Below are 22067 nucleotides of genomic sequence, written 5' to 3' on the forward strand. Positions count from 1 at the left end.
TAGCTAATGTTAGTCACAATGAGCTACCAGAGTAAGCAAAACTGGAGCATCAAGCCCCAGAGTGTAGCGAAGTGAGAAAGATTGTTTTATTGATTGTGAATTTCAATTTTCTGTTACTCAACGAGGATTGTTTTACTTCTTCTTTCTAAAGTTACATATAGTGTCACTTAGACTTCAAATGCTCACGCAGTGATCCTGTGATTCGGGGCCCCTAAGGGTGTGGGGCTCCAAGGCAGTAGCCCACTTTTGCCTGTCTGTTTGCTAATCCAGCTTTGAGGGGGGAAGAGGACTGTACTAAGATGTGGAATTAAACTCCAACAAAACTGATGTTACTTAGTGCACTTTTATTAAATTCTGCTACTGAATCAGAAGCAGAAGCTTTCACAGACTGGCCACTCTGACACACATCACCTTGTTTGCAAGTGTGTATACACACACACACACACACACACACACACACACACACACACACACACACACACACACACACACACACACACACATGCACAGAGAGAGAGAGAGAAAGAGAGAGAGAGGGAGAAATGGATAAAAGCCAAATTCACCTTGACGTGACCACTCCAAGCAGCCATCTCATTCTCTGCTTGTATAAATATTTCAACACGGCAGACTCTCAAAGTGTACTAATCTCCAATGCTTTCAGTTTAGAAAAATGAATGCAATAAAAAGTCACACTGCTATCCTTAATATGATAGCAAACTACCTCTTGTCTGATCAAAACGAATGAAGCCAGCAGCTTTAGGGTGAATTGGATAATTGGAAGAGAGGCTGGACTACGAGGTAGGAAACGAGAGAAAGAAGTGGAGGGAATAAGAGGTGAAACAATTTAGATTCAGAGGCGGATCAACATAGAGAATATTGTGGCACATATGGATCTCATACAGTCTTTCTCATCCACAGATATGTCCTAATATGTCCTCTAGTCTTGAGGATTTGTTAGGGACTGAATAAGGAGAATTTTACAGAGGGACACATAAAGAAGGACTTTTCTCAGGACAGTTGTGGGATTCTAAGACAAGATAAGATAAGATAAGATAACCTTTATTACTTCCACACGAGGGAAATTTGTTTTGTTACAGCAGAAAGTAGATAGTGCAAAGTTACATAAAAAAATTAGAAAAACACTGGAATAAGATAAGAAAAAGATAATGTACACAACTGTACACAATAGAACAGAATAAAATGAAATACTATATACAATAGAATAAAATAGAATAGAATAAAATAAAATACAAATGCTATATCAATTGAGTATAATACAACGATGATAGAAAAGAGTGGAGTTTAATGAATGCTTCGTTCCCGACAGAGGAACGGTTTGTTTTTCCAACTTGGCTGAACCATGGGGATAGGACACGTGTAATTTTTTAAATTATCTTTATAGATTTGGCTGCAGCATAAGCGTATAGCATGAATGATTAACTGCGGTCACTGTAAGTGGGAATCTTAATTAATCTCCTCCCCTGAATGTGGCAGGAGTTTCAGGGTCCCAGTGTACATAGTGAAGGTTACTTCTCGCCACCTCATCACCATGCTCTTGTCAGCTGTTAGTTTTTTTGTTGTTGGGGGTTTTTTTTGGGGGGGGGGGGTTTGGACAAGTGATAATGCAACTAATTTTATATCCAATGCAGTTGTGTATCAGTGCATGTTTGTAAGTGGGCTTCAGAAATTTTGGTGACATCTTTTAACAGAGGAGCTTTGCATGCCTCACCTCACGCACGTCAACTTGGAAGGCGAAAATCAACAGCATGTTGTTTCTCTCTTTTAAATCCCCCCTTCTCTCTAAGCACCCACAGCCAATCTGAGCCTGTGACTAAAGCGCCATCTCCCAGACTGTACACTCCAGGCTGCATTTAGTAGTCTCTGGGTGTGCAGGCACTGAGCCACCTCTGGATTTAAAGCGCAGTTTACTCGTTTCCGCGCAGTTCCGGACATCGCTCTGAAAGAATCAGCAAACGTACGGAAATCCAACAGCTACCAATACTCTTTGTGACCACTTATCTGCAGAGACTTTGTGGCTTTCTGCTGCTTAGTCGCATTTTTTAAGCGAGAACGTTCACATGCGGATCATACTGTGAATAGGAAGAAAGGGGGAAAATCCGGCGGAACCTGGAGTAGCACAACAACAAATATCTGACCTCGACCTCCCTGGACGGTACTGAACTGGATGTTGAAATAGAGATGGCGAGATTTCGCATCACCCCGTCTCCTCCTCCAACACACATGCTGCCGAGGCTGATGATGATGTTTGCGTAGGAGTGTTTTATTTTGCGGACAGCTTCGGTTAACCAGTAGGAACCGTTCAAACAACTCCAGACAATCGGTGGATGGAATTGTGTGCTGCTGCCTGCCTGCTTCAAAAGCATCTTCCACAGATCACATCATACCATTGTTACCGGAGTGCTTTTCAGTGGTCTCTCTGCAAGTCGGGAACTGGAAAGAAAATGTTTTGCATGGCAACGCTGTGCGTGGAGAAGTAGTCTTCAGTACAAAGAATACGAATGTTAAAGGTGGACATTTTTTGTTTGTTTGTTTGCAAAGGGCGTATCTGCTAGTTTTTAATTATCAACTAAAGAGGAACCAGGCCCGGTGGGTTTTATTTTGACCTGAGTCGAACTCCAGCTCCACTTTGATCGCAGGCACTTCAGCGTTTAGTTCATATCTTTACCGACATTGGAGGCTTTTTTTTTTCTCGGCGTATTCACCGGTGTCATTATTCGTCACTGAGGTTGACAGACTACAGCCTGCCGAGGTCGGGACCTGAGCCCCAAGGAGCCACCCCTACCCTCAATGTGACCCGGCGAATTCCTCTTATCTCTGAAGGTAATGCTTTACCCTTGAAGGAAGAAAGATTGTGTTGTACCACGATGTTTCCTTTGTGTTTCTTTATCGACTGTGATTATCAAGTCATGCATGTTGTTTTTGTTTTAGACATGGAGATAGATAGATAGATAGATAGATAGATAGATTCTAATTTCAGCACCACAGAGAGAGGCAGATACTTTCCATATGTTAGGTTGGGAGAAGTCTACTCTTTTCCACATTTCAAAACTTGAAAGTTGTTTACATGCACTGTGTACATGTGGAGTGTTTTTCAAAATCTTTAAGTAATTTAACACAGAGAGATGCCTGTATGTACAGACACAGTATAAAGGGTAAAGGCAGAGGGCAGCTTCAGTGCTTTGTATAAAACACATGCTGGCTGGCTGGTTTGCCACAAGCTGACAAAACAGCATGGCTTGTGAGCCACAGCTACTGTCACCAACTGTTAGCTATGGTCATATCCAAACTGTTGTATGCAGATATTTTTAGGCTTGGTGCAAATGGATCTCCAGCAGCATAAAAGCCCCGCAATGCTAAAATATCTCACTACATGGAGTTAAAATGACAAAATTCCTTAGGGAATGGCGCACATGACGCAACCCACCCTCTAGTGATTGTTTTGGAAACACTATGGTGCCTGTAGTAGCAATTAGCCAGCTAAAATGTCAACTAACCAGTGAATTTGGGCAAGCTTTAACAGTGTTTTGGTCTAATAATAGAAATTATTTTAGTATTTTTTAAAACTTTTTAAAATCACTTTCATTCCATATTTTTTCATGTTTTTGCTGTTAAGTGGATGGTTGGAGGGATCAGAGGAGTGTAAGGAAAAGTTATTCAGTCTTATGTTAAGCTCTATTGGATGCTTTAACTACCCACGAAGCAATAATCACTGTTCTCTACTGTCTTGCTATATCCGCAGAATTAACTTGAAGTCACTGCTTGTGTGTGTTTGTTTACTTGAGCTCATATTTCCAAATGTCTTACTTTCACCTGCACTTGCTGCACTTCAGCTTTGCTATAACAGTGATGGTTGGACACTTACTTAGAGTTATAACTTGCAGACCTTGCCTACATGGCAGTTCACTGGTACTTCTGTGAATCTGAGACTGTTACTGTCACATGTTACCATATTACTTTAAGCTAGTCAGTTTCTTACAAGAAAAAAAATATAGATTGTCATTTTAGAGGGCCTGAAACAATCAACAATAAGGTGGGGCTTGTGTTCCCATAGCGACCTCCTCAATGGCCCTCAGATTAACCTTGGCCCCCAGGGAGAGGTGTTATATTCCAGCATGTGTGCACACACAAACACACATTCAAACACACTGAAGTCCCCCTCTGAGCATAAGAGACTTGTCTGTCTTCTGCTGCTCTACAAGCCTTATAGTTTTCACAGCAGCAGCAAGATGAGGAGGACAGAGGGAGCTGAAGGACAAGCAGGATGAGTAGGATGGAAAAGCAAATTTCAAAGACAAACAGGTGATGAAAAAAGAGGAGGAAAGGTGTAGAGAGAAGAGCATATAGAATACAGAGCAAAAGGAATGGCGAAGCAGAGAAGAAGGAGCAGGGAAGGCTTGAATAGACAAGTCTGAATGCAGTTACAGAGGCACGTCTACTTTTTCGTGGGCTTTTTCAAGTGTATTCACATATCAGCTTAATTACTGTTAAAATGCATTATATTGGGAAAGGGAATCATTATGGCTATGCTTTGGCTGACATGGAGAGGGGGATTGGAGTGGATGGGTTGAGGCCGGGGGAAGGGAATATTGCTGTTCACTGATCATATTAAACAGTCACCACCCGTTCCGCCCTTCCTCCATGCATCACTCGTCCCCTCCCCCTCAGCATCACATTCTGCTCTCCCCTTTCAGCTACACCCTGACATGCTCACACATCCCACTCAGGCACAGATGTGTTCCAACACAGAGCCACAGTGTGGCCAACACACATTCAGACACAGGCACATACGTGCACACGGGCTGTTGGTCAGCTGGACTCATCCCTGTGAGTGATTTGTAAAAAACTGAAGCTCATTCAAAAGAGAAGACGAAATGTGAGGGAGGTGTGGAAAGAGAACATGAAAAGGGTGTGGAGAAATAAAATAAAAAATCCTGTGCTTCTTTTATGACAATCCCTGTCTATTATATTTGTGCATGCCTTTGGAGAGTCATAACTTACTGTTCTTCCATACAAGGGTGCTGCAGTGGTTAGCACTTTTATTTCACAGCAAGAGGGATCTGGGTTTGAATCTGCTGGTCATCTGAAGAGGTTACATTGAAGAGGACGCGATGTCCTCTCACTATTTAAACACACATGATTATCTTTTTATCCATGTTTTTTCAAAGACCGAAGAGGCACCTTTCACCTTTGACTTTTGAATCAAGTCTCAGTGTTGCTTAGATATCTGGCAAAATCATCTTCAGCGAGGTTTAGAAGGCAGCAATCATGGTCTGAATGCACTGCTGTGCCAAACACATTTGCTTTGCCAAGCGGCAAAGCAAATGTGTTCGCCAATTTCTCCTTTACCATATGCCTCATTTATATAGGCACAGGGTAGCAAAGCCAGAAATGACAGGTGGAAGAAAAAAGAGAAAGAAACGGGGGGAAAAAAGGAAAGCGAAAGAGAATGAGTAAAATAAAAAGGGGGAACATATGAGAAAAGATATAAATAAAGGACAAGCACAAATAATTTCACCAAGTTTTTACTGTGTGTAAATATAAGTATATATGTATAAATTATTAATGTGGCATTCTTACACAAAAATCCAGTAGCATCTAGGGAGCATCACTACATTTACTTCACAAATGTGTCAATTTTAGTCAGACAAGTTGTAAACAAACAGTTGTTTACCTAAAACAAATTCCAGTATATTATATCTACAAACTCGTAAACACCAGTTAAGTAGGTTTTGTAGGCAAGATCATAGTTGATACTGGCAGCAGTTGTTCAGAGATACTTCTATTACTGTCTTCAGTTTGAAAACCTAAAAGGGAACGATAACAAAGGAAAAATGGGGAATCTCCCTGATAATTTACCAGCTAAAAATCAGTGTTGATGACTCAGCTGGAAGACCCGAGCTACAAAAATAAGATCCATTCTGTAAAGAGACAACATTTTTCAACTGTTGGGCTAGTGGCCTGTCTATGCCCTTCAGCACTGTATGTATATTACATAAGAAACCTAATGGTAAGCGGCACATTGCTCAGACTAAGTTTACAATTTGCATTGCATCTGTAATCTACAGTATTCATTGCAAGGGAGCCTCGGGGCGTTCTCATTACAGGCTTCATGGTCCAAAGCTCTTTCCCAAGCCTCTACGCTCATCACTGGAGCATGCAAGCATTGCTGTTAATGTTAAATCTGAAACTAAAAAGTGCCAAATGTCTGCACACTCCTTTGGAAATTGATGACGCGAAAAGGAAAGACAAGCAAGCTCAGCAATGTCGTGAATTGCGTTACCATAAAAGTTATTAAACAAGACAAAAGTAGACATTAGAAGAGAGTATCTTATTCATAAATCTTGTTCTCTCTTTCCAATGTGTTGTATTGTATTACTCTTTTTTTTCATTATTCTGTGCTTCATTTTGATCTGCTTGGAGATTTACATACAGAGAGTGAACTGGGTGAAGTCAATTCAGGTACAGTCAGGTTGAAACTTTTAGCAGTAAACCACCCACTCAAAAAATGAAATAGGCGATGCTAAAATGTCACTCTGTAATAGCCCCGTCGCCATAGTAACTGGAGACCCATTCATACTTTTAGACACACTGCTTCTGGAGCGCTGACCATTAGCACTAACAATCAAGCCATCACCAATCTTAAGCTTAGCACATTTCCTTCAACCGTCCATCTTTACGTTCCACTAGACGTGGGCATTCGTCTCAGCCTCTGACAGCGCCCTATGCAACCTTTGTATGTCTCTTCTTTGTTCTCTGCTTATTTCTGTATTTCAACACCCTCCTTTTGCTTGTGCCTTTCCCCCAAAATTACTGCTTCTGCTAATTTCTCCATTGAATTTACTTTGGTGCATGGATTTTTGAAGTAGGGAGCTGGAAGGTTGATCCAGCTGCTTAAGACATTTGCATTCTCACATGCACCTCTGTGACGTAATTTTTAGAAAAGATCAATGCTGCAGTAGATGCATAAAAAAAACACAAGTTTTTTTTTTTAATGAAAGAAGCTTGATGCTACAATCACACAGATGTGAGCAGTATATTGTTTCTAAAGCGGCATGTTCAGGAGGAAGAAAAAGCAGAGGAACTTTGTGTCAATGCAAAATATTCATGTGAGTCACAGTTTAATTTTTTTGTGACTGTGTATATTTTTGTGTGTATCTGGTGGATATGAGCCCCCATAGGGCATTTTTTCCCCCCATTTGCCACAGCTGTGTGATGAATTCACCCGTGCTTCAGATGTGTAGTAACTAGCGATCCTCCCAAGAATTTTCCGAGTTACGTAACTTCTTGTAAATGTGGTTGTTTGACAGACTCAGAATGTGCAAAGTGTTGCACAGCAGGATCTATCCATCTCCGTGTCAGCTGCAGTGTATTTGCCTGTAAATGGCACTATTGTTCAAAGTGATGCTTAAAACAGGCCACACCACTGCAAGGCAGTGCATACCAGCTGAGCACAGAGTAGAGAGGGAGACAAAGGGAGCATGGTAAATGGAAGAAAAAGCTAAAGATTCAAAGAATGGGCAGAAGGAGCAGGTGGAGGAAGACAGAAATAGTGGAAAGCAAAAAAAAGGAAAGAGGAGTAATGGGGATATAAACTAATGAAGGAGAAGAGCTGACCTTAGAGAAAGCTTCCTGGTAAGCACAGAAAATAAAAATGTATACATAGCCCAGTTTAGCCTATTTAAAGTTGAGCTACAACCCAGTCACTGTGAAGACATGCACTAATAACAAAAACATTGGAACACTAGCAGGGGATTACTGGGCCTTCTTTCAACACCGATTCTCTTCTCTTCTACTCACAAACCATATGTTGGCATCAACAGCAACAGCTGGGGTTTTAGAGAACTTAGCGCTATGATGATCAGAGTATGCTGTTATAATGTGAATTGACCTTCATTACCTCTTGTTTCACTACATTTACCGTGGTATCTGGCTAGATGTATGTGAATGTGTGTGTCCCTCAGACGCTGCATGGTACATTTAATGCATACATTTAGATGAAATATCAGATGAAATATCTATTATCCAGTGTGAGGACATTGCGATCGGGTTGCCTGTCCTTGGCTGAAGAAAAGTTGAGGACTCAGACTGTAACAACAACCTCCCTCCCTCCCTTCTCTCACACAAGGACCACACAGATGACTGTTTTTGAATTTAAGAGAATACCTTTTAGAGAAAAGAGGGAAAAATACATGGAAAGTGTTGCGTGGGCTGTTGAAAAGATTTCAAAGAGAGGAGATTTATGCTGGTAAAAGTGAAGCGTTTCAGGTTGCTTCAACTTAAGTTAAAGTCAAAAGTACTGCAATGCCACAAAAACTATACACTCATATAATCCTACTTGTGTCACTCATGCTTTCAGGACCTTGGACTGATCAATGTGGGCATGTGCTTTTGTTCACCACACGCTTCTTTTTGACAAACTGACAACCTGTCACATACTGGGCGTAAACATGCAAGAAAACCTTACACAGCATGGGGTTTGCATGCACCGCACCTAACAAAACTGAAGCCCAAACTTACGATTACCTCTGAGCTGTGAAGGGACTTCAAGCAGAAAGTTTGAACCATTTCCAACAGATTGGAAATGGTTGTTTGACATCACGGCTTATGTGTTAGAGCATACGTGTCAGTAGACGGCCTCTCTGAGATGCACGGATGCATTTCTCACCAGCCAACCAGAACTAACTAACCGGCTCCCAGGTCAAGAGCTAAAATTCAGTGAATCATGCTGTTTGCTCAGGAAGACATAGCAGAGTAGGATAAAATTTCTCACTGCCGAGTGTCAAGGAGCAAAGGTCATTTAATAGCTTCCTAGCTAATTAAGGGAAATGAAAATGGAATTATATGTATTTAAAGGCATAATAACCTGAACAGACTATGTAGCCTTGAGGAAGGTGTGTGTGTGTGTGTGTGTGTGTGTGTTTGTATGTCCTAACAGAGCTCTGAGTGTTACAGCAAACTGTCTCTGTTGTCATTGCAATTCCCCAGTGGAAAAAAATAATAACTGAAATAACTGAAAATAACTGAATCTATAAAACTAGCACCCTGTTTTTAATTCAAAGCAGGTTGCACCTTGCAATTAACATCTTTAATTATCAATTCCTCTCACATTGTTAATAAAGCATGTGCAAAGTTCACTGCAGACTTTAAAGCATTTCAACTTGTAATATCACTGCATGATGAGCTGGAGAATTTAATTTAAGATCAAAGCAAGGTTTTATGCATACCTACTAACTATGCATAACTACAAAGAGTCAAAATTGATTGTAAGCCATTTTTATGAATTAGGAGTAAACCAGAAGCAGTGTAACCAACAAGTGACCGAAATTGAATAGGCATCTATATGTGCACCCCGCCTCGATTAAGGGGCTTTGCTTGGTGCTAAGACTTTAACCCTTCTCTCCACACATACGTACTCCATACATTCTCTTGACAGGAACTTAAAGCTTTCTAACTTGCGGGACTAACAACTGCTTTTCAATTCATCAGCTATGATTTCAACCGACTGTAAGATCTGTTAGTCGACTTCAGCTCTCTGTGGCATCAAGATTACAGCCTGTCATTCACAGACAAGTGGTATGATTTTCACAGCGGAGGGTAGAACAGGGTAGGGCTGTGGGGAGGAGTAGGAAGTGCAGTGGCAGGCTGACAAAACGTGATTGTATGCAATTATTTTAAAATGATTTGAAAATGAAAGCTAATTTCCTTTAATATGAGAGGGCAGAACAATAAACTGACAGATAGATAGATGTCGTACTTTTTTTGTCCCATTTTTATCCACATAGAAAAGGGAAACTATAGCTTTTACACTGTTCAAGACCCTTGAACACCCTGCTGAGAAGTGTGGGGAATAAGTGTGTCTGCCTCTATCTTTCAGAATTGCGTGCACTTTAACTTCTGTGCTTCTTCCACACTGATGTGATTAAGACACTTTACCTGAGCAACTCACAAGAGAACACCTATAATAAAATCACTAGAACTAATGGCTTCCTCCTGTGGATTGTAAATGTAAAAGGACATCATCAGTGAGATTTGTATCCAACAGGTAAATAGCCTGTTTATAGCTTCATCAGAACAAAAAGTGATATTATTTATTCCATTTGAGTGTCTCCAAATGAGAAGTTTGTTGTTTTCAGCATAGGGATATGCAAACATTTTGGCATCCTTTTTTTTTATTATTATTCGTCGTTATCTGTAGTGGATTTCTCCAAACACTGAGACAAAACCTAGCATTTTCTTGTTGATAAATGCTGAAGTGGATGGTGCTGCTTTGAAAGCACTTGGAGTAATATATGCTCACAGGACATTGCTTAGTAGGGCTGGGTGAACATTTGGCTGCACAACTGACTTAATTCTTCATGAAAAAGATTCAACAAGGTGTTGAAAATATTCCTCCGAGAATTTGGTCAATATTTGCATGATAGCATTACACAGTCATTGCACATTTGACAGCTGTCAAATTCCAAAGGGGCCCTACTGGATTGAGATCTTGTGACTGTGGAGGCCATTTGAGTACACTGAACTCATTGTCATGTTCAAGAAACCACCTCAAGATGTGATTTATTGCTTTGTGGTATGATAAAAGTGGTTTAGCATGGTTCTATGTGTTGTGCATTCAGAGATGCTCTTCTGCATAACTTTGTTATTTGAGTTATTGTTGCCTTTCTATTAGCTCAAAGCAGTCTGGCTATTCTCCTCTGACCTCTGGCATCAACAAGACATTTTCTCCCAGAGAACTGCTTCTGAAATATTCAGACCAGCCTGCCTGGTACCAACAACCGAACCATGTTGAAAGTCATTTAAAATCACTTTTTCCCCCTTCTGATGTTCTGATGTTCAGTTTGAAGTTTTGGAGTCTTGACCATGACTACATGCCTGAATGCACTGAGTTGCTGCCATATGACTGACTGTTTAGATATCTGCCTTAGCAAGCAGTTGAACAGATGTGCATAATTACTATCATACTAGTATTATAATATCATGATATTGTACCATGACATCGCCAAATATATACTCCTAAAATAAATTGGGACTGCTGTTAAAAAACAAATAGTCAACGTCTAAAAATGCTATTAGCAAGGAAGGAAAGTCATGCTCCATTACTTTAGTCCTTGTACAACACATTTAAAGTTATAGGAGTACCTTCTACCTCAGTTTGCAATTTGAACTGGAAGAACAACTAAGCAAGGTCATTTAGATAGATGAGACACATTTAGCAAGCTGTATAATTAAATGGAGAGACCCCCAGGTCACTGTTAAGTCCTTAAAATGTCCTCATGGTGCTATATTCACACAAGCCAAGAGCCATTTTCATGATATATCATTCATAGAGGGGCACTAATTACAGACATGTTGCCTAGGTAATGCTAGGACACACAGGATGGATGAAAACGATTGCTGTCTACCAAAGAAAAAAGCACCTCAGTTATCCTGAGCTTTACCTCAGGATAGGTGTGTGTTGTCATTATTCTTGAAGGTGGATGCAGGGACACAAATGCTGGCAAAAGATATTTTGTGCACCAGGTGATATTTTATGCGGGTATAGACTGAGTCAGGGACACAGAGTTGAGTAATGCCAGTCAGGGTCAGTGCCACCCGAGAGGATAATGTAGAGCAGGTTCATTTAACAAGGCTAAAGGAAAAAAGTAGAAGCCATTTAAAAAAAAAGAAAGAAAGAAAGAAAGAAAGAAAGAAAGAAAGAAAAAGAAAAAAGAGTGCACTTCAAACTCATATTAGGAAAAGTGGATGTGAATTTTTTAACATTTGTCACTGCCTGCATGTGCTTTCACATGTTAAACAAACTAGAAACTTAAGTTGTAGTTTTTCATGTAGTTTTTAGTTAATTTTTTAAATTTAATTCAATATTTCAAATTTGATTGCCACATTGAATTTTATGATTATTGCTCAAAAAAACTGGCTTTGATTGCAACAATCTACACAGCCATACTCTTGCAGAAGTTAACCTTGGAAGTGTAGGAATAAGGTTCATCGATTGCCATAGATAAAAGATTAATGCAACACTCATAGACTCGAGAGAATCACTGCATTCCTATAACACTGATGGACTGATACTGAGCATTATTAATCCAGATTAACATTACCCACAGCTCAGTCAGAGTATATATTTTGCTAATACAAGTAGTCTTCAGTTTCAGCTGACATGTTAACTTGTTGCAGTTGGGGGTTTTTTTGTTGGGGGGGGGTTATGCAGTACAAGACTTTCCTATTTAAAATTGATAGAGAAAGCAGTGGGGGACACAGACAATCTGGCTGTGTCAGTAATTCAAAAATAAACCGGGTAGCATCTGCAGCACTTTCTCACAAATTTACATCCAGGACAGAATTTTTGAGAAGAGGGTATGGACTGGTGACCCCACCTTTACCCCTTTGTCAAATGGAAAGGCCCTAGCCCCAATGTGACTCTAAATTTTAAACATGATAAAGAAAATGTATAACAAGTAATTATCTATTTTGATTATGCAAACAATTTCTGGAGATGCTGTATTAGAATTTCAGGAGCAGGACCACGCCTCCAAACACGCTCCTTCATCTATATAGGTTCACCCAGTTCTGCAAGCTACTAAAACGCTGTCAAACCTAAAATGAGGACGTGGGCCCAGCTAGTGAAACATGATTTATATGCAAATCTACATACAGCTCAAAGAGATTTCACAGAGATACACAAACATCTATCTATCTATCAATAAGAGCTGCTCTATGGTGGTAAAACACTGTATAATAGGAAGAAAAATGTCTGACATCCTTCAAATCTGATCCAGTGGAAGCACGCAGTTCACGCATCTCTCACACACATCTACGCTGGGAGGAGTTGTGATCTGAGAGACAGACACGAGTGATGCAAGCGAGGGGACACGTTAGCATAAAAACACAAAATGATTAAGATGAAAGATGAAAAGACAAAAGTACAGATGTCATGGAAAAAACAAATGCCAACAAACACAGGTTCCTGTTCTCTTTTCTCATTTTTCCTTCCATCCTTACCTTTGCCACATGAGCAGAGCAGTCGACGACAAGACTCATTTTAACAAAATGAGAAATCCTTGATTCAAAGCTTCCAGTTTAAAGTAACACAATGTGCTGTCCACTTTTACATTTCTCTCTATTTCACTTTTTGATATCATGACATCATTAGAAGCATTACTTTTGATTAAGTTCACAGTGTGGTCGGCAGAAATTTTGACTGTGGAATCATCTGAAATAACTAATTAAAGTTATGAATGCAAAAGGAACACATTTTCTCTGTGTGTGTCATGCCTGTTAGATCACAGGTTTCAAAGAAACGTTTGCAAATGATACACCTATGCATCCCCACTCTCCCGTAAAACTTCTCTCTCTTTGAGATGCACTTCAGGAATTGAGTTTCTGACCTCATTTTCCAGGTCACAGGCAGGAGGACAGAAGAGAGGTACAAAAATGGAGAAGTAAGGCCACAAGATGTGCTTTTTACAAAATTAATACAGAAACCAAAGCCTCAAAACGAAATGACGAACAAAATGACATAATGTCTTCCAATAAAAGTATACATCCTGCAGGTTGAAATTATGTCATTTATACTAGTTGAATGCTCCCTGATTGCACAGCTTATTAAAGAGCAAGGACTCATTACGGGCCAAAAAACTGTAATCAGACAGAGTTGATGAGGCATTGTTGTTTTCTGCGTGTCCCTATATTCATATTTTGGAACTTTGTTACCAGTTAAGATTGTGAGATTGAAAACTGGAGCTACTGGAGCAGAAACGTGAGCACTTCTTTCGCTAAATAATGCATACTTCTCAGGAGGCTTTGGATCTTGTCATTTCCGTAAAAAACCATGTGTAGGTACACTCTGTCGTTGTAAATGTGTGTAAAATCACCCTTTGACAGCTACCATTATAACAGAGCTCTTCCCATTGTTCTCAGGGCATGTTATTGTCTCTTGTGTGTGTTACTCGAATCCACCACCTACTGCGTACTTCTTCCCCACTGAACTGAAAGCCTGTCAGCAGCCATTATTCCAAGCAAGACCTTTTGCTGTGATCCCTGCCATGTTTCATCGAAGCGTGGCATTTTATTCCAAAGCCCTCTGTCTGAGCATGTTAGCTACTACTAAAATTATTGCATGTGAGTGTTTGTGTGTGTTTGTGTGCGAGTGTGCACACGGCTATTCTTCTTTTGCCCCTAACTCTTGTCATTCCTGTGGACGAATACCAGCAAAAGCAGCTGAGTGGACAAGATTGCCTCTCTCCAGTATTTCACTATTTCACAATGGGGTCTGGATTGCGTATATGCACGCGTCTGTGCGCGCACGAGCGTGAGTGTGTGTGGTTAAATAATTAACACTGTTTGTCGCCTTGCTGCAACACATCGCTCACACGCTGATCTGATTAATGTAGCCCCAGGAGATACACAGCACCAGCCTAGCCTGCAGAATGAGAAATGCTACATGCACGTGTGTGTGTGTTTTTGTGCACACCATAATAACTTTCATGAAGGAATATCAGTGAGAAAAGTCAGAAATCAGCTCAGTCCACAAATCATCATTTGAGACAAGACAGAAAAGGATTTGTATGACACCGAGTCAGAATTATGTGCACGCAGTCCTGATCATGCATGTGCTCATTCTTTTGGCCTGGTGCCTGACAAACCACTTCAATTAAGCAAGCTGCAACTGGCACAACAGTAATGTCTTTTACAAAGGAACTTTTTTGTATAATGCACCTACACATGTAAGGAACATTTGATTTCACATATGGACTATTAAGGGCAACAGTCTAATGTTGGCAGTCCAGCTAATTTTTCTCTTACGTTGTTCATGCTTATATATGATGTGTGCTGATGTGTGAGGTGTTGCTGAGAATCTCACACAATGTTGAGATGCCGAGGATTGACGATGGGGATCCCGGACCTGGCAGATCCCCCTGGTACCTCTGACAGATGGTGATAAGACATATGACCGCAAGGCAGCTGTTTGGAGCGTGGCTCTATGGTTTGATTTTTAAAATTATTCATAAAATATAAACAAGTCCTACAAATAAAAAAAAGAGGACCTATACAGACACTCTAGCAGAATAGTTAGTAATATATAAAAGTGGTTGTGACTGTACTTTTGTGATCAGGGCTCCTTGACTTTGGAGCATGCTCTCTGAGCAGATCCCACATGCAGAGTCAGTGGTTTCTTCTTTTTTTGACTTACTTGTGTTGTCTTCTTTTAATCTTTATTACAGCTTTTATTCAGTTTTTCCTTCACTGGTATTTATTTATACTTTTGGAATGTTTTATTTTCTGTTCTTTTCATTGTAAATTTATCTCACTATAACTGGAATTTTATCTCAGTCTTGTTTGAGCTTAATGTTTGGCTTTAAGATTCATTTACATTTAGAGGATGCATTTTTAATTGTCTGTAGACAAGTGTTATTTTCTAAAACAAACAAAAAAAACAACTAACTTTCTAGTATTTTATTTTAAAATTTAAATGTAATTTTGATCATTTCCTTTTGAAACCTGTTTTTGTAGGCCGTGTACTGCTCTATGTCACCATCTGCTGGTGAAACAAAAAAGACACTAGTCAAGGTTTTCAGATTGAAAATTGATATTAAGGTCTAAAAGCCCAACACTGATGATCTGGTCTCATGATGAGTTTGCACTGAAGGGATTCAGACTGCTGAGTATAAGCAGCACTAATTATTAGGTGCTTGAGAATCTGTGTTGGTTACTTAAATGAGGCCACACAGGTCTGCACACATAGTGGGATCATCTGTTACGCGATGTTGTCTTCAGTCGTCCTTAAATCTAATTCCACCTTTATAAAGCTGTGCCCTGTGGTCTTAAAAGGATGCAGGTAAATGCTGCAGACTAAATAATACTCATTTATACTGCCCCAGCACCCTAAACATATAACTTTTTAATTCATGTGCCCATCTTTTTATTATTATCATCATTATTATTATATATTTATTATTTAAGAAGTCTTTAACTTTAATAATAACTGATTATTAAAGACCAGCATATCATATTTTAGGCAGAAACTTTTTTTTGTCAGAGCAACATTGGCTTTCATCTTCATATTGTCCATGAACATCCAGGATATTGCCCACAGATTCTGGAGAAAGATGATAAATATTTAACTTTGTTGACTTGCTATTCATTCAGCTTATCTATTGCTTGAAGCTGGAAGGTGGCAGACAATTGGTCTTTAAAACAGCTGCTTGCAATCATCCAAAAGAGCTCCTGCAGTAAGAGTGGCCCAAAAAAAAGTAAGGTTGCAGGTTATAAAATCAAATAAAACAGGGTATATTTTTACAGTATTTTACAATAATAACAAAATGTTAGTGTAGTTTTAAGCTCATCAATAAATAAATAAAACTCAAACATTTCAAGGTCTGATAGTCTGCACGCAAATCATTAAACTACTAGGCTTAGCCTAGCCACTGTCATTGTTCTGTCACTTTTCTTATGCACTCTACTAAATAAAGGTGCAAAACATTGATACACAAACGTTGCTTAGCGCCACCTGAACATCCTGTTCTCTTATTTTCCTGGCAACCATATTGCCATCGAATCACCTCGTTTCCCTATCAATTAAACTAGAAGCCTTTAAGGCCAAAACGCTCTGTTCTTTCTTGTCCTCCATATTGATTTGGTTGGTGCACTGTGCGGCCTGCAGATTGAATTAGAGTCCAGCTGAATTGAAGCTTGAGTGAGGAGAAGCTGTGCTGTGTTTGTCGATAGGGCTGGTAGCTACCATAGAGACATCTATTCTGACTTTATAAAGCATCTCACATCATGCTGAGAGATTATTTTATACAGTCTACGGTTTAAACAGTTTCACTTAAATCTAATGACTGTGTGAGAAGGTCACTGTGTCAGGTGTCATACTAAATACCAAATGCCCAGTGACACACAGCTGACAGTAAACTTAATGTGAGTAAGCTGATGGATGCTCAGCATTGCTCGCATCATGTTATGAAAGCAGAAGTCAGGGTAAACTGGATACTGCAAGATTTGGTGGCAGTCCTGTTTATTTTTAGTATTTCCTTTTTAGTGTTTGCCCATGTCACATTCAAGTTAGATCTTGACAACATAGACCTATGCTGCAGTGTGCTTGTTGCTGTTAATGGCTTGCACCAATGAGTCATAGCTTAGCAACAAGCCTGCTGGCCTATTTTTGGTTTCAAGCAATTATCCACAATGTAGTGTGTTGGTGCGGTTCTATGACACTTCCAGATTGCGGCTATAATGAAGGGAAAAGGTCTGTGCCCTCATCTGATAAGTGCCTTCAAGGTTTTTCAAAAATATTACATATCACTGAGGTTGAATAATAACATTTGAATTATACACCACTGTGTGATTACTTTCACTATTTTAGCGTCTTAAATGGAACCACGGAGCTAATGGACCTGTCTTCTTATGATATTCTGTAGAATTCCCGCTGCATAATTTCCACCTTAATGTGAAATGTAAACCAAGAAATTTCAGCCAACAAGTATCGATCAAAAATACTCCAATCTGACTTGTGGCTTGGAAGCTGTGAATCACATAAAAGAAGCACTGTAATATGCTATAACTTAATAAATCCACTTTCAAATTTCCTGGGTTTGCATTTGCATTTCTCTTTGCTATGACCTTTGACTTAATATCCGAATTCACAGGTCACGGCTGTTTACTTGCAACAGTCCTGCTGACTGATCTTTTGATGACCTGCTTTGCACACCACCTCACATTATATTGTTTTTGGACGGGTTCCTATCAGTTCTTTGTTGAACCACAGCAGCATGAAGAATATCTCGGTGAGCTTGACTGCAAATTTTACTTGCCGCATCATTTCTCCAAACTGACTGCACCCTGTTGTAGTTGCATCTCTCCTCATCTATCTGTGCAACCGTTTACCTCGTTCCTCTCGACATTTCTGCAATTCATCCTTTTTTTCCGTCCTCCCGCTAAACAGATTCTCCCCCTCACTCACACACTTCGTGTTTCAGTCTGAGATGCTGTCTATATTATAAGCAGCACTTGTGGGATGATTCTATTACATGTCTCCTAGCTGCTGGATAATTCAATAAGCACCACTGAGATGACACACAGTTATAATCTACTTAATGAAGCTACTGAACTGATGAATTGTGTGCCTTTTTGCTCCTTCATTTCACCCCGTACCCTCCTCTATGCTCCAACTCTTTCCACCCACCACCACCCCCTGTCTCTTCCTTTCTTCCCCTCCTTCCCTCCTCTTCCTCTTTGCAGGGTGTTGATGGAGAGCAATTCGAATGACAGCCGGGACTGTGGTCATCACTGGTGGAATTCTAGCTTCGGTTATATTACTCCTTATCATCGCAGTACTGTGCTACTGTAGGCTGCAGGTGAGACTTCATCATCTGTTTTGTTCATTCTATTTACTTTTTGCAGAACTGCAGGTAAGAGATTGTACTTTGAGTTGAGTAATTATGCTGCTTTAATCTGTAAAACTATGCTAATGCATTGTCAATTGTATCTGATTCTAGTGGAAACGGAAAACCAATTGAGAGCAAGGTTTTCAAAAAAAAAATTTAATTACACAACTGATCATTCAAAACATAAAACGGACAGAGGACAAAGACCCCCGGCTCTGTCAGCCCAGGATTAGAAACTCATTACAATTATTGTAAGTTCATCACAATTTGAACAATCTTATTTCATTTTTTGTTACCAAACAAATTGTATGAAAAACAGGAAAGGAATCTTAGCAATCACCTAAAGTAGTTTTCAGCGGTCTGTAGGCGAGCTAAAAATCTACCTAACGTTGTTGGCTGCTGACACACATCAATACTGGCATTCATTTCCACACCTGTGCAACTGAGCAAGATGTGGACAGCAGGCAGAATGGCAAAGATTTCAGTAGTGAACCACAGCCTTGGAGTACAGTATGTGTTGGGACACGTCTTTCTTTTCTCCCTTCAGAAAGTAGAGACTGTGATTTTTGGCACAGTAACAACCATGCCTCATTTTAGCAAGGTAATAAACAAGGCCAAGTGTTTGCCATATGTACTGACTTGGACATCTTTAAGCAGTGGTTGATGAGTTGCTGCTGAGGTAGTTGTCTTTCCCGTCTCTGCTGAGGAGCTGTTAAAGTGAAGGTTGAGCTCTTGGATGCCTCCCTAACAATCAACTCGAGGAGGATACCTGGTGGTTCCACTCTTCTTTCATATCACAATTATTAAGGCCTAAGCTTTATAAATGGTTTTACACATTTGCTCCTTGTCTCACAGAGAATTCCTCAGTTTTCTCGATTTTCATGCTAACATTCAGCATTACCTGTGGGAGTTTGCCACAGGTAGACTTCCCTCAGGTTCTAATTTATCTGAACCGGTTTTGTCGTGCAGTAGCAAAATCATTTTAATTAAAAATATGTTTTCATTTCTCTCTTTAAAAGAAAATAGCCCCCAAAATCATTGTTATTAAGTGTGAATTAGTTAAATTCATATTACGTGTACAAAAAGTGAAGGGGCCTATGAATAGTAACTTAGTGTGTGTGCTGTGGGAGTGAAAAGATGAATAAGAAGCAAGGTTTAAAGCTTCTAAAATAAAAGCACTACATAAATGCAGTCCATTTACCGTGATCCTCTGGGAACCCAGGTAACATAGCTAGAAGGGAAACTGTAAGATCCTTTCCTGACAACATTTCTCTGGATCAAAAGTAATCCCCAAATTACAGCAGATATTAGATGGCAAGATGCCAGGAATTAATTTGAAAGCTAGGTCATACCACAACCATAATACCTCAGCTGCAAACTGGAGTCTGTTTACAACACAAGAGAACCCCTCAAGAGATAATTGAGTGATCATTGAGACAGCTCTTTCTCGTGCACATTTGACATCATTTGGTACTTTTTCTTCTTTCTTCTCTCGTCACCACTTTTTTTCATCTTTGCCCATCTCCCACTTTTGTCCCTCTGTTTCTATCAGTATTATTGCTGCAAGAAGGAAGAGTCTGAGTCGGAGGAGGAGGAGCCAGACTTTGCCGTTACATCTCACCTCCCGCCGGTTCACTCCAATCACAACATTGTGGCGGCTACAGCCGCCGCCTCCTCCATCCCAAATGGCCCTGCCCTTTTTTCCACCCCTCCAATGGCCAGGAAACTGACACGATCGCAGACCTTCTGCCCATCCTGTACACACTATGAGATGCCTTTCTACCTCCAGCCACCTCAGCCGCAGCTCCACCACCAACCAGATGGGTTGAGGAACGGAGGGGACCGGATCAGCTATCGCAGTGTCCAGCAGCAGGATCTGGACCTGCCAGTGCCTGTAAACATTTCAAACTATCGTAAACCAAACCTTGCCCGTTCAGTTACCATGAGGGACATGTTCACACGCAGCTGTAGCATCAGCACTGATGTTTAGCTGGGTAAGGTTTAACTCAGTTTAAGCTGATTCTTACATTCATCTGAATGGCCTGGGCTGGACTGGGCTTGAGTGAGACTGTGTTTTTGTCGTCTTGACCTGTGTAGTCCGATCTAGTCTGGTCTCATTCTACCAGTCACTTTTTGCAGAATGGAGGACTCAGCTGGCTCTCAGGACAGTTTTTTCAAAGGTACTATGCTCAGGTCCTCACACTTGGGCCAAGACAAAGTGTTTAAAATGTTAAATTACCAACAACATAAACTTGTTTTGAATCTTTTTTTTTTTTTAAAGATTAATTAATTTCTTTTATGATCTGATAAAGTCTGTGTTGCCCTACTTCCTCTGGGCTCCTCTACCGTGGCCTGTAGGATAGGCAGATTCATGATGTGTCAAAATGATGTTCAGTAGGGATTTCTCTCTTCCAGAGCTGCTGCAAACAAAATATGATTAGGAAAAGTCCAGTGTTTCCCTCTCTTATGATGGGATTATCTGTCTGGTCCTCCATCCACAGATTATAGAGGTTATGAAATATCACTCACAGCCAGTGGAGGAGGGAGCGGGTTGTTGTGTTTAGCTGCCACCCCGCAGACATTTTCGACAGACGTAACTTATGCCATAACATTTTAAGACGTAAAGGGCTCACAGAAGATTTCCCTCATCCTTTCATAGAGTTGCATAGTTTGACGAAAGGCTGGTTTCTTGGAGCATCAAAACACAGTGTATATACAGTATTTTACACTTCAGAAGAGAAAAATCTCTGCATTCTTGCAGGCAGTGTGGACTAGGTGCCAAAAAGGTTTTTGATCTTCATTTGTGTGCATATATGTGAAGATACCGGCAAGCGTGTGTGTGTGTGTGTGTGTGTGTGTGTGTGTGTGTGTGTGTGTGTGTGTGTGTGTGTGTGTGTGTGTGTGTGTCTCAATTAATTGTTAACAAGTTTTATTCCATCCAGTTATACACAACAGGTCATCGATGTGTACAATGAACCCAGAGGTGGGCTGCAATAACATTTTATTGTAAGGGGTGAAGCGATTATATTATTTCTTTAACCTAAATTTATCTTAATGCAAAGAATGACCCAAACAGATTAAATAACAAAGAAAATGGATTTGCAACTATTTTGTACCTGTTTATTTTACTAATTAATGCTATAACACTGACTCAGTCAGAAACACAAAACATTTTTACAGCAACACCGTAAGCTTCCAATGTGAACCCGATTATAGTTCTTCACTGAAGTTAGTGAACGTTCACTACATTCTTTGTGTTCTGTCTGATTTATTGATGTATGGATTCCTGGGCTAAAGATTCACCTTTAAAGGCACATCTATAAATATTTAAGAGGCCATAACATACACTGTAGTCTCTCCCCTTTTTCCATTCATTGGACTGAGGAATATATGCTCTTGCTCCAAGGTACTCAGTGTTCCTTCTTGGGATTGTTTTTATTTTCTGCGCTTGGCTGACCGGCCTGGCTGGAGGGCTAATTTTCTGACTGGAGGAGCAGTTGGTGACTTTTATGGACAGAGAACACACTAATAATAAGTTAAATCATTTACTGCTTGAATTCAAAAGAGGAAATGCCCGTGGTTGTGGGAGGGACTTGAAGTTGATTGGATTGTTCTTTCTGGACCCACCTACCACTCTCTTGCAAATGGATGGTAAATGCTGTT

General features: G+C 40.1%; 1 protein-coding gene across 1 annotated transcript; it reads left to right on the forward strand.

Moving 5' to 3' along the window:
• Window positions 1-18281: 18281 nt before the first annotated feature.
• On the forward strand, window positions 18282-20394 carry LOC146628815 (protein FAM163B-like). Its single transcript, XM_085358100.1, has 2 exons — window positions 18282-18374; window positions 19957-20394. The coding sequence occupies exons 1-2, from the start codon at window positions 18282-18284 to the stop codon at window positions 20392-20394; spliced, it is 531 nt and encodes a 176-aa protein (XP_085214226.1).
• The last annotated feature ends 1673 nt before the right edge of the window (window positions 20395-22067 follow it).

Source organism: Diplotaxodon limnothrissa, linkage group LG7 (genome assembly GCF_057381915.1).
Source record: "Diplotaxodon limnothrissa isolate DT_005_m linkage group LG7, D_limnothrissa_male_GT1.1, whole genome shotgun sequence".
NCBI classification, from domain to species: Eukaryota; Metazoa; Chordata; class Actinopteri; order Cichliformes; family Cichlidae; genus Diplotaxodon; species Diplotaxodon limnothrissa.

Excerpts from the sequence above, each read along its gene's own strand:
- LOC146628815 (XM_085358100.1), top strand. The coding sequence starts at position 18,282 with ATGACAGCCGGGACTGTGGTCATCACTGGTGGAATTCTAGCTTCGGTT. Across the intron at positions 18,375-19,956 it reads TGTGCTACTGTAGGCTGCAG|TATTATTGCTGCAAGAAGGA; the intron begins GTGAGACTTCAT and ends TGTTTCTATCAG.